General features: G+C 27.9%; 3 protein-coding genes across 3 annotated transcripts in view; 2 read left to right on the top strand and 1 right to left on the bottom strand.

The window, feature by feature from the left end:
• Positions 1-971: 971 nt before the first annotated feature.
• LOC101501401 (vesicle-associated protein 4-2) lies at positions 972-5,270 on the bottom strand. The gene is made up of 7 exons (XM_004504905.4): positions 4,668-5,270; positions 3,414-3,484; positions 3,017-3,098; positions 2,800-2,912; positions 1,746-1,823; positions 1,394-1,513; positions 972-1,296 (listed from the first exon to the last, which is right to left on the bottom strand). The coding sequence occupies exons 1-7, from the start codon at positions 4,939-4,941 to the stop codon at positions 1,234-1,236; spliced, it is 801 nt and encodes a 266-aa protein (XP_004504962.1). The 5' UTR covers positions 4,942-5,270; the 3' UTR covers positions 972-1,233.
• A 3,053-nt stretch (positions 5,271-8,323) lies between these two features.
• On the top strand, positions 8,324-10,239 carry LOC101500770 (transcription factor MYB102-like). The gene is made up of 3 exons (XM_004504902.4): positions 8,324-8,746; positions 8,837-8,966; positions 9,212-10,239. The coding sequence occupies exons 1-3, from the start codon at positions 8,614-8,616 to the stop codon at positions 9,939-9,941; spliced, it is 993 nt and encodes a 330-aa protein (XP_004504959.1). The 5' UTR covers positions 8,324-8,613; the 3' UTR covers positions 9,942-10,239.
• A 3,700-nt stretch (positions 10,240-13,939) lies between these two features.
• LOC101500457 (uncharacterized) overlaps positions 13,940-14,886 on the top strand; it is a 7,808-nt gene continuing 6,861 nt past the window's right edge. The window contains exon 1 of the mRNA XM_073369729.1: positions 13,940-14,198. The gene's annotated coding sequence lies outside the window, so the exon portion shown is untranslated. The remainder of the gene's footprint in view (positions 14,199-14,886) is intronic.

The following is a 14,886-nucleotide window of genomic DNA, read 5'->3' as shown; positions in this document are numbered from 1 at the left end:
AATTGTTTTGGGTCTGTTTCCATTCAGCTTTTTTCTAAAACCATTGTAATTGTTAATTAAGATCTTTGGCTTTTAGTGCCTCTAGAGACTATTTCCATATTTAAGACGGTCTTCAACGGAGATGGAACTACACCCTTTTGGTATAAAGGAATTTCATTTCATCCAACATTAAAGGACATATTATACGACATACCAGGAAGGAAAAAAAGACACCGTATTAATTTCATCACCATAATGTTATAACGTTGGATCCTGTGTTTAGAGTATACAGGTACGGACTCATGTATTGGGTTGTGTTGGCAACCGCATGCATTTAGTTCTCAAAAAATAAATATTTTTTTTTATTATTTAATACACTAAAAAAAATGATATGATAAAAAAAATGACATAGATAAAATTATGTTATAGATTGTATCTTCATTATGTTTAAATATTTTTTTAAATATGAGATATTATTATAATGGTCTTTAAATATATATTTAAAAATAAATTTAAATTCATCTTTTATTAATTATTTTGATCTTTAAATTTATCTTTAATTTATTAATTTAACCGTTAAATATATATTTTTTAGTAATTTTAATAATTTCAAACACTATAATAATATAACATTACACATTTTAAAAGAAAAAAATACTTATTCACTTTTTTTTTTAGTACTATACACGTTACAACAATTAAAAGAAATATACAGAACCACTGATATCCAAAGTTTCTGAGTCTATTCTTGAGGTATGTTTCATATATAGCAATCTGTGGAGAAACTTTTAGAGCTCTACTATTCCGATATTTGGAGTGTTAATTAGTGACAATGAAAATGGTAAGAAGACATGAATACATTTACCCTTTCCCAACTTAAACATGTATATTTTTCTTAAATTTAAGTCCAGAGTTTTAAATCTAAATCTTTATAGCTTCTTTTTACAAGAATCTCGATCATAAACATATAGACGGAATCATAGCAAAATAAATTGACAGCAAAACATTCATTAATCATTTGAGAACATGAATGATCCATTTCACATACATCTATCAAAATATTATTCCACAAACAAAAAAGCCTGAAAACATAATGTGACATTTATCTACATAGAGGATGTCACACACACCCAAGCATAGTTTTCTCTACAGTACACACTTGTCATTCTTTTGAATTTTTTCCAAGAATTGGACGCCTTGATTTTAATACTAATATCTGAAGATAACACCGACATATATCTCCAGAAAAACACCCTATACAGAATCTACAACCACTTCGCCCTGTTGCTTAGCAAGATATCTTTCCCTCCTCTCTTTCTGAAAAAGTAATCAGGAATTATATTATAGATAGATGCAGCATTTCCCAAAAGAGAGTATTGCAAAGAAAACATTTAATCATGAGTAGCATACTGACCCATTCGTCTATGACAAGCCCTTCCCCAATAATTTTAGGGCCCGCATCTTCAGCAGGTTTCTTACGTGCTTCAAGGGCAGCATCAGCATCAGCAAGCTGACGCTTCAGTTTTTCCAAAACCTTAATGAAGAATAATAGAACCAAATAAGTACTATGCAATCGATTACTGCATTATATACAGACAACTAAGAAAGAAAGAAAAAACCTGATAGCGAATGTCTCAACCACAGTAAAGTAACAAAAGTATAAATTAATAAGCGCAGCAAGAATAGAGAGAGAAAAAAAAGGAATCGTGTAAAGTCCACAAAAATTGGCTCAAATACACATGTACACTGAAAATCTCTGTACTCACAGGACTTGGACGCTCTGGCTCTAGAAAAACAACTCGCAAAATCTGCTCAACTGCTACCTGGTCCTTCTGCTCATCAAACTGTTTCCGGGAAGAAAAAATAATTGCATTAGAAAACAAATCTAAATAAGATCTCAGTGAGGAAGTTATCATCATATCAAGGAGAGAATTGAAGCCAGTTGAATGGCTGTGTAATAAAAAGTGAAAACTAAGAAATACAACAAAAAAATATAAATTTTCATAGTCGGCACATTCTGTGATGTGAGTGAGGGACAGAGAGTATTAATCATCTTCATCCAAAAGAAAGTGAACCTTCTAATTGACAATCATAATAAAAATCTCCAATCCTCACATACTATGCCTACGAATTCAATAAAATGATATAAAGTTGTCAATGGTTTAAAAGATGAAAATCTATATGCATAGAGTAATTTTTCAAAATCAAATGTGAATATACATCCTTTTCAGTCAACTATAATAAAATACTCGATGCAGTCAGTGGCGGATCTCAGTTAGGACTGGGGGGCCATGGCTCCCCCAAAGGTTTAAATATATATTATGTATGTCGTTAATATATCAGACATTTCGGTTAGTGCAGCGGCTAAGGCTTGTTTTTGTGACTTAAAGGCCTCGGTTTCTATTCCTATATGATTGTTTTCTGCCATTTCTTTTCAGCTTTTTCACAGTAACAATTCACTAAAAAATATGAAAAACGGTGATACATAAGGTTCAAACTCTGCTCCCCTCATTTAAAATTGATATAGTACTGCTTTACCATTGTGCCGGAACAGAAAATTCAAATTATACCATTTCCATTATACTTAAAACTTATTTCCGGCCCCCTCAAAAAATGAAGCCAAGGTCCACCACTAGATGCACTTGAATTTTTAGTGTTTGTGTGTGAGAGATAGGTAACCAGTGAATATATCCAGTCACGTGATTGTTGGATGCTCGTGTAAACGAACGAGTGGTATTTAAAAAGAGAATTATGATGAGACAATAACATCTCATTTTTTTGACAAAAGTGAGAGTGTATAGCAAAATAAAATTAACTAACCAGCTCAGGGACGTAATCAATTGGACCTTTGACCTTCAAACTCATGATTTTAAATTTGAGTCCACTTTTTTCGGGCTTTTCATTATTTTCTGGTTGCTCTACAAACTTGAACACTAGTAAACAGAATACAGATTAGAAAGATAACTAAACCTTAAATTTATGACTAGCTTTTGTTACACACAAAAAGGAATATGTAGAGAAATAGAATATTGCCTACCGGTTGCTATGATACTCTCACCAGGTGCAAGGATAGCCCCAGGAGGACGCATGAAACAGCTTTTCGGTGCAGTTGTTTGAAACTATGATAAACGAAGAAATAGCTCAGAACAGATAGTTTAATTCCAGCAATAATTTTGAATAGGGAAGATTCGAAAAGTTTATACAATTATAAATTAATATTTTTCCTGCAAAGCAGTGACATAATAAAAGTAAGAACAGAATAGTTGAGTATGACACTCAATCAAAACATCTCAACCACAAAAATAGCAAACGAGGAAAGGAAACATATAAAATAGGAGAATAAATCAACAATGAACATGTTTGACTTTTCTTGAAGCCTGTATGATAGTATATAATAGTGGGATAAATAAACAGATGAACATATTTCACTATACCTTGAAAGCTACATGAGATTTACTGGTGTTTTTAATCTTGATGGCACTCCTAACCTGTTTTCCTGGCTCATCTACACAAGACAGTAAGGAAAGAGGGGACAAATTGAGTATAACACAAGGATACATAAAATGACAATCGTGTGTGGAGAAGTACTAGATTAAAAAATCTGCTGTATATATTTCTGGACCAGACAATGAAAGGATGATCGCAAAGGGAATTTTTCAATTTATATTTGCCGTCTAGCTCATTCATTTACCAAATTCTTTCAAAATTAGAGTTTCTGCAGCATTAAAACTTGAAATCCCTGTAACTTATAATTGGTATCTTAGCTATGCACATCTATCTTATTCAACATCTGCCACACATATATCATTTTCAAGACAGACAACTATTTAATAATTCAAAAGCAATCCCTAGTAACTACCATTGTGTACAAGGTAAAGCATTATTGCTTCCATTCAAATTTATAATCAAGTTCAAATATAGAATCGCACAATTAGTATTCCAAATAATCTAGAAAATTCAGGATGTACACCTTTCTAATTTTTAGCATATTGTACTCTATGAAGCCTCTCAACCTCCACAGCATATGCAGACATGGGGAAAGATTCACTGACAATAAATGACCATACATTGAAACAAACAAACAAAAGATCTTTTATTTACATCATAAAAGTATTTTCATCATTTCGATGAATAAAATTTGCCCCGGAACTAAAATCAAATGCTTTGTGTTCTTTCACTTCATCGTATCTATTTTCGCCACTCACTTCAGCAAAAAGTGCAACAACTATAATGAAGAGAAAAAGCAGCTAACAGAAGCATATAACAACATTGAATAATTTTATATTTGTTCTTAAATCACATTCATATACCCCCAAAACTCCAGCCATGGAACCATTTCAAGTTTTCCATTTTTGGAAAGACTTTTTAATCTGTGATTCCCAACACCAACAATCCGTGTATTTGTTAAGCCATATTGAAAATAACATGCAAGGATTTTTTAATTTTAACTGAATAAAAAGTTTCTAGTTTTAGATAGTTTAATTAAAGACTTAAATTAAAACAACCCAACCCCCTCCCTAATTAAATTGAAATAAATAATTGTAGATATAAATTCCAGCAATGACCAAAACAGATCATAATAAAAGCAATTATCATTAAATTGCAGGCAAAGGAAGGCACAAACATAAAAACTGATTATATCTCAATTAAAAAAAGAAAAATTAAGCGAAGGAAGAGACAATACAGACAAGGGAAGTAAAGCTTGTTAGAAGGATCAAGCTTGAGACGACGTCGTGTTGGGAGAAGCGATCTGGCAACAGAAGAAACTGAATTGGAAGAGTGAGAAGTGGAACCCTCAACGGGAGGATTGTGATTGTTATTGTTGTTAGGGTTGTGGTGATGATGAAGGTTAGCAGAAGACGACGTCGTTCCGCTGGAAGCGGTGCTTGAATGGCGAAAAGGAAGCTTGAAGAAATTCCAGACCTTAGGTTCGGAGTGAGGTTTGGGATCAGCAACGGCCATGCTCTCTCTCTCTCTCTCTATCTCTCTGTCGCTCGCTCTGTTGTTCTGAGAAACTGAAGAAGAAAAGAAAATGAAGAAAGCGAAGCGAGGGGCTTGACTTTCACATTCACATTACAATTACAATAACAATTTTCAACTTTCAAAGGAGGGCAGGTAATATGGTAAACGACGTCGTTTACTTTCTTCTGTAATGGAAAAGAGAGTGCAGTAGACGCGGATGTGAAGAGTTAATGAACTGGGATGGAGAAAGTTTGTTTGACGTCCACGCTTTGTGTAGTTCAATGGGAAATGAAATATTTTGGGAATACGACGTCGCAATGATGGTTCGCGGAAAATGTGGTGTGGCCCTCTTCCAAGTAACCAGTACACGGCTACACGCGAATGGGGTTGACTATTCGAAAAAGGATTCATCTTCTTTTAACCTCCACGGTCAAAAGCTCGATCAAACAACACAGGCTAGTTACATGGAAATAGCTAACTTTTTTGACCACTAACTTAGACATCACTCTCATTCAGTACCAAAATCATCGTTGGAATTGAAAAACAAATATTTATCTCTTCACTTTTGGTTTTCAATTCACCGTTTATTATTTTTTAATTATATTTTTTAATTAATATAATTTACATAACTCTCAAATTATTATTCTATGTTTTATATTTATTAGAATGAAAATACAGCCATAGATGATAATAATAAAATTAATAAATTTATTATTTCTTTTATTATATTTTTTTTAATCAGAATGAATTTGTCAAATACAATAAATATTATACGATGAAAGAAGGAAGTATAAGTTAATTTTTAAAATTTCGTGTACCTTATTTTTAAATTAGAAAATTTTAAAAGTATATTTTAAAGTTTTTTAACTATTATTTTTACAAAAAATTTCAGTAAAGTAACAAATATTTATAAATATTTATAAATTAATTAATAAATTAATATATCACTCGACTTAATTTTTTTTTACTATATAAGATAAGTTAATATTATACAACATCTTATTTTATAGAAAAATATTTATTTAGACACAATATTTGGATATAAATAATTGGAGCATACACAAATACAAAGTAAAAAATTAAGTAATACGATTAAATTATTTATTAATGAATTTTTTTATTTGTAAGTGTTTACCCAAATATTTTAATTTGAGTTTATACCACATATAAGATTTACTCTATAATACAATAATATTATGCAACAAAGTGTAAATAATTTACTTGCAAACCGTCTCCATAGCCTTCGTGTTTTCTGTTCGGCTTTAATTGCTTGTTGGGCTTCAAATAGAGGCCCATTCATCTATAAAAAAGAATACCTCCTACCCTCAAAATTATACCTCTGTCCCACAATGAATGTGAATTTTTAATTTTGTCATTTTTTATAAATAAATAAAGTCAGTTTTTCTCTTATATATTTTCATCCAAATTTTTTGAAAAACTTGATGTTTCAAGTTTTGCACAACACACTTAGAATAAAAATGTATTTGAAAAAATTTGAAGTATAAAAATTTTTAAAACAACAAAAAAAAATTATTTATTCCAAGAAAAAATTCTTATAGAAAAACGTAATGGATTAAAAGTGTGATTGATCAAAAATATTTGAGATAAAAGTAAAAAATGAAATGGTGAAATGGTGAAAGATAAAAAAGAGTAAATTTGGAATTTTTGAGTCATTGTAATAGGGATATATTCGTGGAGGCAGGGGATAAAATTTTCATCTATAAGGCAACGTTTTCTAGGTGAGGCTTAAAACAATGAGTTTAGTAGTCTCACCTCTAACATGTATATAAAGTAAAAATTTGTATTTTTAAAATTAAATATTATTTTTTATGGAGGGGGAAAAGGTGAATGGAAGGGGCGAGAATTGAAAATGTGGTGTTTAATTTGACAAGTGGAGGAAAATAATTTAATAGAAGATTAATGAAAAATGAAAAATTATATTATTTGTTATTGTAAAATTTAAGATCATAATAACTATTTAAATTTAGATTTGAAGTCAATATAAATATTAATTTATGGTGTGTTTGGTTTGAGAAAGATGGAGGAAAATAGTGATAACGAGGTCATTTGTTCAATATTTTTTTTAAATGATTTTATAGTATTTTATTTTTTTTGTTGTAACAGTTTTAAAAAATAATTAAAATAAATTTTTAAATAAAAAATCGATTTAAATGGTTTATCTTAAAATATCATTTTAAATATTTGATCAATTTGCAATAACATTTTTTATAATAAAATTTCAAAAAATTATTAAAATGAAAAGTTATTTTTAAAAGCTCTTCACAAAAATCATTTTTGAAAGATATTGTCTTTTTTTTAATGTAATTTTTATCATGTTAAAATCTCTAATAATAAATATCTAAATTATTGAATGTCAAAAATACTTTTTTTAATTGGTAACAAATTTGTCTAAAACAACTTCACTTTTTAAAATATAAAGTAAAAATCACTTTTTTAAAATTTTAAATAAACGGATCCAATATTTTAAATTATATGTGTTTGGTTCAACATTTAGGAGGGAGAGGACAAAATTCCTCCTAAATCGCATTTTTGTTCTTCTTCTATTTTAAGGAGATTTAGAGGGGAGATAGCTTAATACACTTAAAAATCAATTTAATTTTTTTTCTCTCTTCCTAAACCAAACATATTTTTATTTTTCTTCTCTCTCTCATCCTCTCCCCTTATAGATTCCTATTGAGACCCTTGACGATCCAATGAGATGATCATCTTAGAGTTCCATTTTGAAAGTTTTGTCTTTAAAACTTCTCTTATTCGTCTAACCAAACAAGACTATCAGGAGAGTCTCCTCTCTTCCATTATCTACCATCCAATAATGAACCAAATAATTAAAATTTAAAATCATGTATCCTATCATTTGTCTCTTGTTAATTTCACTATAACCAACACATCATTATTCATAATGCGATATATTTGCATGACTTTTGTTTTAAGGTCTGTTTGTTTCAACTCAGGGAATGAGAGATGAAAGATTTTGATGGAGTGAAAAAAGAGAAATAGAGACATGGTTGATCCAAAAAAATAAGATAGGAGAGGAAGATATAGATTTTTAATGATTTTTTTTTTTATGATTAGCCTCTCTTTTCCAAATCATTTTTTTTTTACTAAAGGTAAGATAAAGTACCATGTCAAAAATAAAAAGTAAGAAAAATAAGATATGTCTGTCTACTTAGGAAGTACTAATTAATTTATGTTTATTGGGCGCTACGTGGCATTGTGAGGTTGTTTACAGCTAATATGAATACAGAAGGTAACAGTCACACTCACCCGAAAAATGATGCTTGAATCCCTGATATGTAGCATTAAAAGAGATCACAAAAATGTAACAATGATAATTAAATTTCAAAGTGATGTGAAACAAAACAACATATATGTATACAAAAACTACATAGATAAATTTTACTTGATGATGATAAACAGAGGGACACGTTGCAACACAACAACATAGGACGGCACCAAAAACATTTGACTTCTCTTGTTTCTTACATTTAATTTCTATTTATACAACAAGAAGCAGTTAAATTGAGTTGAGTCTCATACAATACAAAATTTAAGCACAAAACTTCTCTCTTTGTCCAAAATTTCTACTTCACGCAAACTCTTTGACCAAGTAGCTTAATTATAGCTCAACAATTATAACTTCATAGCTTTATCATGGGAAGAACACCTTGCTGTGAAAAGAATGGCCTCAAGAGAGGACCATGGACACAAGAAGAAGACCAAAAACTCATTGATTATATTCACAAACATGGTTATAGCAACTGGAGATTACTCCCAAAAAATGCTGGTATATATACCAAAATAGTGAACGTTATTAGTAGTACTACTTTTTCTGCACTTGAACTAACTTATTTGGTTAATTTTGTTTGAAATGTAGGGTTGCGAAGGTGTGGAAAGAGTTGTCGTCTTCGTTGGACAAACTATCTTCGACCCGATATAAAGCGAGGTCGATTCTCTTTCGAAGAGGAGGAAACCATAATACAACTTCATAGTATTCTTGGCAACAAGTAATAACTAAACCTCTTAGTTTATATTAACTTATATCCCTTTCTCTGAAATAAAATATAAGTAAATGGTAGTCGAAATATTTATATATGTTTTTTATCTTACAAATATGCAGGAAACAAAAACATATTTAAAATTAACGTAAATTATATAACATAAATCAAATATATATATATTAATAATCATTATGATTAAGAAACTATTCGAGGTTTTTATGACTTAAGTTATATATTATTGAATTGTGTAGGTGGTCTTGTATTGCTTCTAGGCTTCCCGGAAGAACGGACAATGAAATAAAAAACTATTGGAACACTCACATTAGGAAAAGACTCTTAAAAATGGGAATTGATCCAGTGACACATAATCCACGCCTTGATCTTTTGAACCTTTCTTGTATCCTAAATTCATCTCTTTATGGCTCTGTTTCATCACAAATGAACAACATCCAAAGGCAAATTGGTACACAGCCATTAGTGAACCCTGAGATTCTAAAGTTTGCTTCATCACTATTCAACTCTCAAAATGGACAAGAGATTCTCCAAATTGATTATCAGAACCAACAAGTTTCACACTCAAACATGTTGAATCCACCTTATGATTATTCATACTCATCATTTTTCAGTGAAATTGGTTTCCAACAACAACATGAACATGCTCAATTAAGTGATGATTTGCATTGCAATGAAATTTCTTCAAGTAATAAAAATGAGGATTATTATGTGCATCAATTACCAAACTATAATAATTACTACATTTCTGACTATCATGAAAATGATCTTATGAACCCTCACATATCAGAAATCTCAACCTTTAGTTCCAATAATATCAACCAGAACTTCAATTTCAGTTCAGTTCTATCTACTCCTTCATCAAGTCACACACCTTTGAATTCGAAGTCAACATATATCAATGAAAGCAACAACACTGAAGATGAGACAGAGAGCTATGTTAGAAGCAACATATTTCATGTAATGTGATTCGATGGATTCAAAAGTTTGATTGCAGTGATTTATGTGGCTAGTTAGCTATAGATATCAAGTTATTATTAGATTAGATAATTATGAATTGATGTTGATACATGTAACATTTTTCTAAACCTTTATAGTTATTAGTGTTATACTTTGACTTTGTCTATTGTGTGTGGCTTTGGCTGTATTAGGATATGTTACTGTATGCATGCACTATGCATATTTGTTTTTTGCTCCTTTAATTAATTGGATTGCTTAAACTAAGCACTGAACTAATTATGTACATCACTCATGAGTATATTCTTAACCAAATTGGAAATCAACTTATGTAAAATTCTAAATTAGTAACACATATTGTTAAAACACACTTGGCTTTCTGTGTCTAATCCATAGGCAAACATTAATTACATATAAAATAACCTTTTTAAAAATATACTCTTTGGAATAAATTAGTATAAGCAAAATAGCTCATTATTCAGAATAAAATATAAACAACAATCAATAACTTCTCATCAATTTAATAGTTTTTTTTTTTGTGAAGACCAATTTAATGGATTGAATAGATGAAATGTGGTAAATAATGCTTCTTAATATAATTTTGACAAAATCAAAGTAATATCTAATACTTCTAGAGTGTAGCTTTGTTAAAATTATAGACACAGTGGTACATCGTGGATTTTGTTAATACTTTTCTCTTTTAATGTTGTTGTTTTAGTTGAATTTGTATATGATTTTAAATTACGATTGCAATTGTACTTTAAATATTTATATTATAATAAATTTAAGATTATATTTATAGTCATTTTTTATTTAGTTTTTTGATTTTTTCTTTTAATTTTTATGTTTCAAATTAGTTGTTTGTGTTTAAAATGTGCTTGAAATATTTAGATAGGGTGGTGATGAAGATGATAGTTTATATTTTCTTTATAAAACAAATATTTGAAAAAAGTTATTAAAAAATATTTTGATGTAGCTCGACGCATCAACATTTTTTAAAAATAAATAAATAAATAAATAAATAAATAATTGTGCATGTCGAATAATATAGATGATTAATTTGAAATAACAAATTTATAAAGAAACAAATTGTTATAATAAGATAAATAATCACAAATTTAAAAAATTATTTTATTAGTAAATAATTAGTACGGCAGTCAGTAATTTAAAATTATATTTCGACTACCTTGAATTAAAATATTTTAATCAAATTAAAACAAAATATCTTTTTAATCCCTATGTGATTATATTATGTTTTGCTTTTAATCCTATAATATTATTATTAATAAATTAATAGAAATATATTATTAATATAAAATAATTATATATTAATATATATGTTAAAAAAATTATCACTTTTATCATAGTTTATTATAAAAATAGATTGAAATTATATAATATAGTATAATATATAGTGAGTATGAAACCGTTTTTAATTAGCTGTGTATATCCCTAGGCCTCGTCTAAAAGAACTTTTATAGGCTACTTTAGAAAAAGTTGAAAAAGTGTAAGTAGTTTATCCAACCTCAAAAAAATGTGACGTATAAATAAATTTATAAATAGAATATACGAATTTATAGATATTATTTATATATTTATTTATGTGATAATTTTCATAAAATAATAAATAAATTATCTATAATTTTTAAAATCAAACTCACGTGATAAAAATAGTTAACTCTCGAGGTAGTAGTACTCCAAGTTTGAGGACGGAAGGATTTGACCAAAAATACTTTTGAATACGTGGCCATGCACAAATGCTGACACCGCAATTTGTTAGGTGCTTTTTTGAATGGCGTTCTTCTCGTGCCGTTTTTTATTTTGATTTTGATTTTGATTTTATCTATGTTTCTGTTTCTTTTTGGGGTTTAGAATTAAATGGGCTGTGGAAGCACTAATTGTGTCAGCAATGAGGTTCTTCAACAATACATGAGTGGGTCCGGTTTGGGTTACCATTTGATTTTGTGAAGTTGTTTGTTCTTCTGCCTCTCATATTTACATCATTACACTATTCAAAAATATTTTTCAAAGTATATTTCACTCATAAATACCCGGAAGTTATTTCCTAGTAAAATATTGTATTTTTTGAATAGGGAAATATTACTCTTCTTTATTCTTTTAAGGCAAGTATTATTCTTCTTATGGGTGTATTGAATTATTGACACAAATATAGGATGTATAGGATCGGAATTTTCATAGACTATAAATGTGTCTAATAATCATAAGGATTCTTTAAAAAGTTATTTATAAATAAAAGTACTTTTTAAATTATTAAGTGTATTGATTATATTTTCAAATAAACTCTTTATTAAGACTATTAGTTTACCTATAAATATAAAGAAAAAAAATTAAGTTTCACTCGTTAAAATACAAAATTTAAGAATATTTACACATAAAATTAACATGTTAAATTTAGTATTTACTTTTCTTAATACTAGTAGGAGTATGCGAAAAAGGTGCAAATTTATAAAAAAAAGGAATAAAATTAATGTTTTAATAAAATAAATCTTTAAAATTATAAAAGCTATGTAAGAACTTACTAACTTTTAATATTTTTTAAAGAACATTTTGCAATCATGACTTCATACTTTAGATGATTTTAATGAAACTATTCTCATTGTCAGTAATTATAAATATTATATGACAAGAAAAAAACTTATCTCTAAATATAATTTTTTTAAAAAAACAATATGCATTTATTTTATTATTTATAAATATACTACTATTAATTTATTTTAGCATGTAAAATTGAAAAATCAAGTTAAATATATTTAAATATAAATGCTATTTTAAAAATATTATACATAAAATAAACATATTAAATTTATAACTTACTTTTTTTAATATATGTATAATAACAAGTGGTGCTTACACAATTAATCTAATATAAAAATGTCAAAGTTTCAAAGTAATTTATGGATTTATAAAATTTAAAATAACTTTATGAATTGGTAGCGAAAATTTAGAGGTAATAAGGTGAATACAAATATAAATTTTAAAATGTATTTAATCCGATCAAATATATGTCATATTTTTCTTTTATTACAATAATTTTTTTGTTACAAAAAGTATATTTAATTTTGTATTTGATTATTATTGTTTTTTTTTAATCCATATAAAAATTGTTCATGTTTATGTTTATGCTTGTATTAGTTGATTCATATGATATGTGTATAATAACCATTTGTTTTGGAGCCTTGAAATAACATGCGTCTTATTTGATCATTTATGTTACTCAATTATAAAATTAAATATTTTATATATTATAATGACTAATTTTAATATGTATTTTTTATAGGACTAAAATAAAATAATAAGAACAAAATAAAATGAGTAAAAACAAATAAAATATAAATGACTAAGATAATTCTGTAAAAATAAATAAAAAAATTTAAATTCAAATAAAAGATAAACGACAAAAAATATATTTATTTAATTTGATATATTTATTTACCACCAACGATAAAAAATAAAAGATAAAAGATCAATATTGTACTATTTATTTTATTTATTTATCATCAAGTGCAAACTACACTTATGTGTTGTGTTTGTCCGTCAATTTTCAAACAAATATTAGTCCTTCTCTGTCTTAGTAAAAATTAATTTTGAAAGACGGAACTGTATGATTTAATATTATTATTTTTATTGCTACATTTTCAATTTCAAATTAAATTAGAAATAGTACTTTTTTGGTACAAAGGAATAGTTTAAATTTGATTTGTTAAGATTGATTTAAAGATTAAAAAAGAATTGATATAAAGATTTGATTAGATTTGATTTTAAAACTTAAATTAGGATTAGATCAGTTTATATTCAAATTTAAAATTAAATTCATTATTTCATAAAATAAAAAATAATAAAATTGTAAATAAAAGATTTAAATAAATAATAAAATTAAAAATAATACACCAAATCTTGCTATTCAATGTAAAAAAAGATATAGATTAGAAATTCCAAAATCATTATCTGTGTTTAAGAAAGAAAAAAACAGAATAATAAATAGATACTGAATACATATTTGTACCAAGATTACAATTGAAAACTTCACACGAAGGAAGAAAAATCAGTATATATTGAAATTTTGGTTGTTAATATATTTTGTTATAGTCGTTTAGGGTTCGTGTTTGTAATTGCCGCTTTAGTTACAATCGCGCCAAATATTGAGTCTTCTCTCACATTCACATAATCACATTGCCATTCACCTTCACGTAACTAACCTTCATCGCCCTCAACGCCACCACTCAACTACCATGTTCTTCTCCCTTTCAGGTTCTTCTTCTTCTGTTTATTTATTTATTTTTGTTTTACTTTCCTTCTTCCCATTAAACTCAAATATGTTTTTCATTGTTTTATTCCCCAATTACTAAGCTATCATGTTTTTATTATCTCTAACTAAAAGATTCTTTTTTTACTATTGCACTTCGGTTCTGGAATAATTAACTCGTGGGATGTTTGAGGAGTTTGTAGTTTTTTCATTCTTACTATATATCGAATCATCAATTTCCCAATGCTTATTTAGTTATATATGATTTTCTTGATTCTGTGGTATACGGAAGAAAACGGTGTGGAAGAAGTAGGTGATTTGATTCCTTGAGCAATTTAGAATGTGGGATAAGTTTGGTGTTTGTTGTTTGTTGCTAGTTTAGATTATTAGTTGAAGATGTTTTCTCCTTGTTTGTTGCTATAGTTGACTTTTTTTTTTTTATGAGTAGAATTGAATTCAGTACCCCGAGGTTTCCGACACTCACACACATTGCGCACCAACCAGTTGTACTAGACCTTAGTGGTTTCGCTATAATTGACTATAACTTGGGGAGGTTTTTTTTTTATCAATGGGAAATTAAAAAGAAAACAAGGAAAAGAAAACTAAGCACAAAGGAACTGAGTTCCCCTAGCATCTGCCAAACAATAGCTCACGATATCTTGGAGAGGTTGAGTTAAGATTTATTGCCTCTCT

The sequence above is a fragment of the Cicer arietinum genome, chromosome 6 (assembly GCF_000331145.2).
Source record: "Cicer arietinum cultivar CDC Frontier isolate Library 1 chromosome 6, Cicar.CDCFrontier_v2.0, whole genome shotgun sequence".
NCBI lineage: Eukaryota > Viridiplantae > Streptophyta > Magnoliopsida > Fabales > Fabaceae > Cicer > Cicer arietinum.
This window is presented reverse-complemented; position numbering and strand designations above follow the sequence as displayed.

Coding starts and splice junctions, on each gene's coding strand:
- LOC101501401 (XM_004504905.4), bottom strand. CDS start 4,941: ATGGCCGTTGCTGATCCCAAACCTCACTCCGAACCTAAGGTCTGGAAT. Junction 3,099..3,413: donor AATCTCATGTAGCTTTCAAG/GTATAGTGAAAT, acceptor CGTTTATCATAG/TTTCAAACAACTGCACCGAA. Junction 1,824..2,799: donor TTGATTACGTCCCTGAGCTG/GTTAGTTAATTT, acceptor TCCCGGAAACAG/TTTGATGAGCAGAAGGACCA.
- LOC101500770 (XM_004504902.4), top strand. CDS start 8,614: ATGGGAAGAACACCTTGCTGTGAAAAGAATGGCCTCAAGAGAGGACCA. Junction 8,747..8,836: donor ATTACTCCCAAAAAATGCTG/GTATATATACCA, acceptor TTTGAAATGTAG/GGTTGCGAAGGTGTGGAAAG. Junction 8,967..9,211: donor CATAGTATTCTTGGCAACAA/GTAATAACTAAA, acceptor TGAATTGTGTAG/GTGGTCTTGTATTGCTTCTA.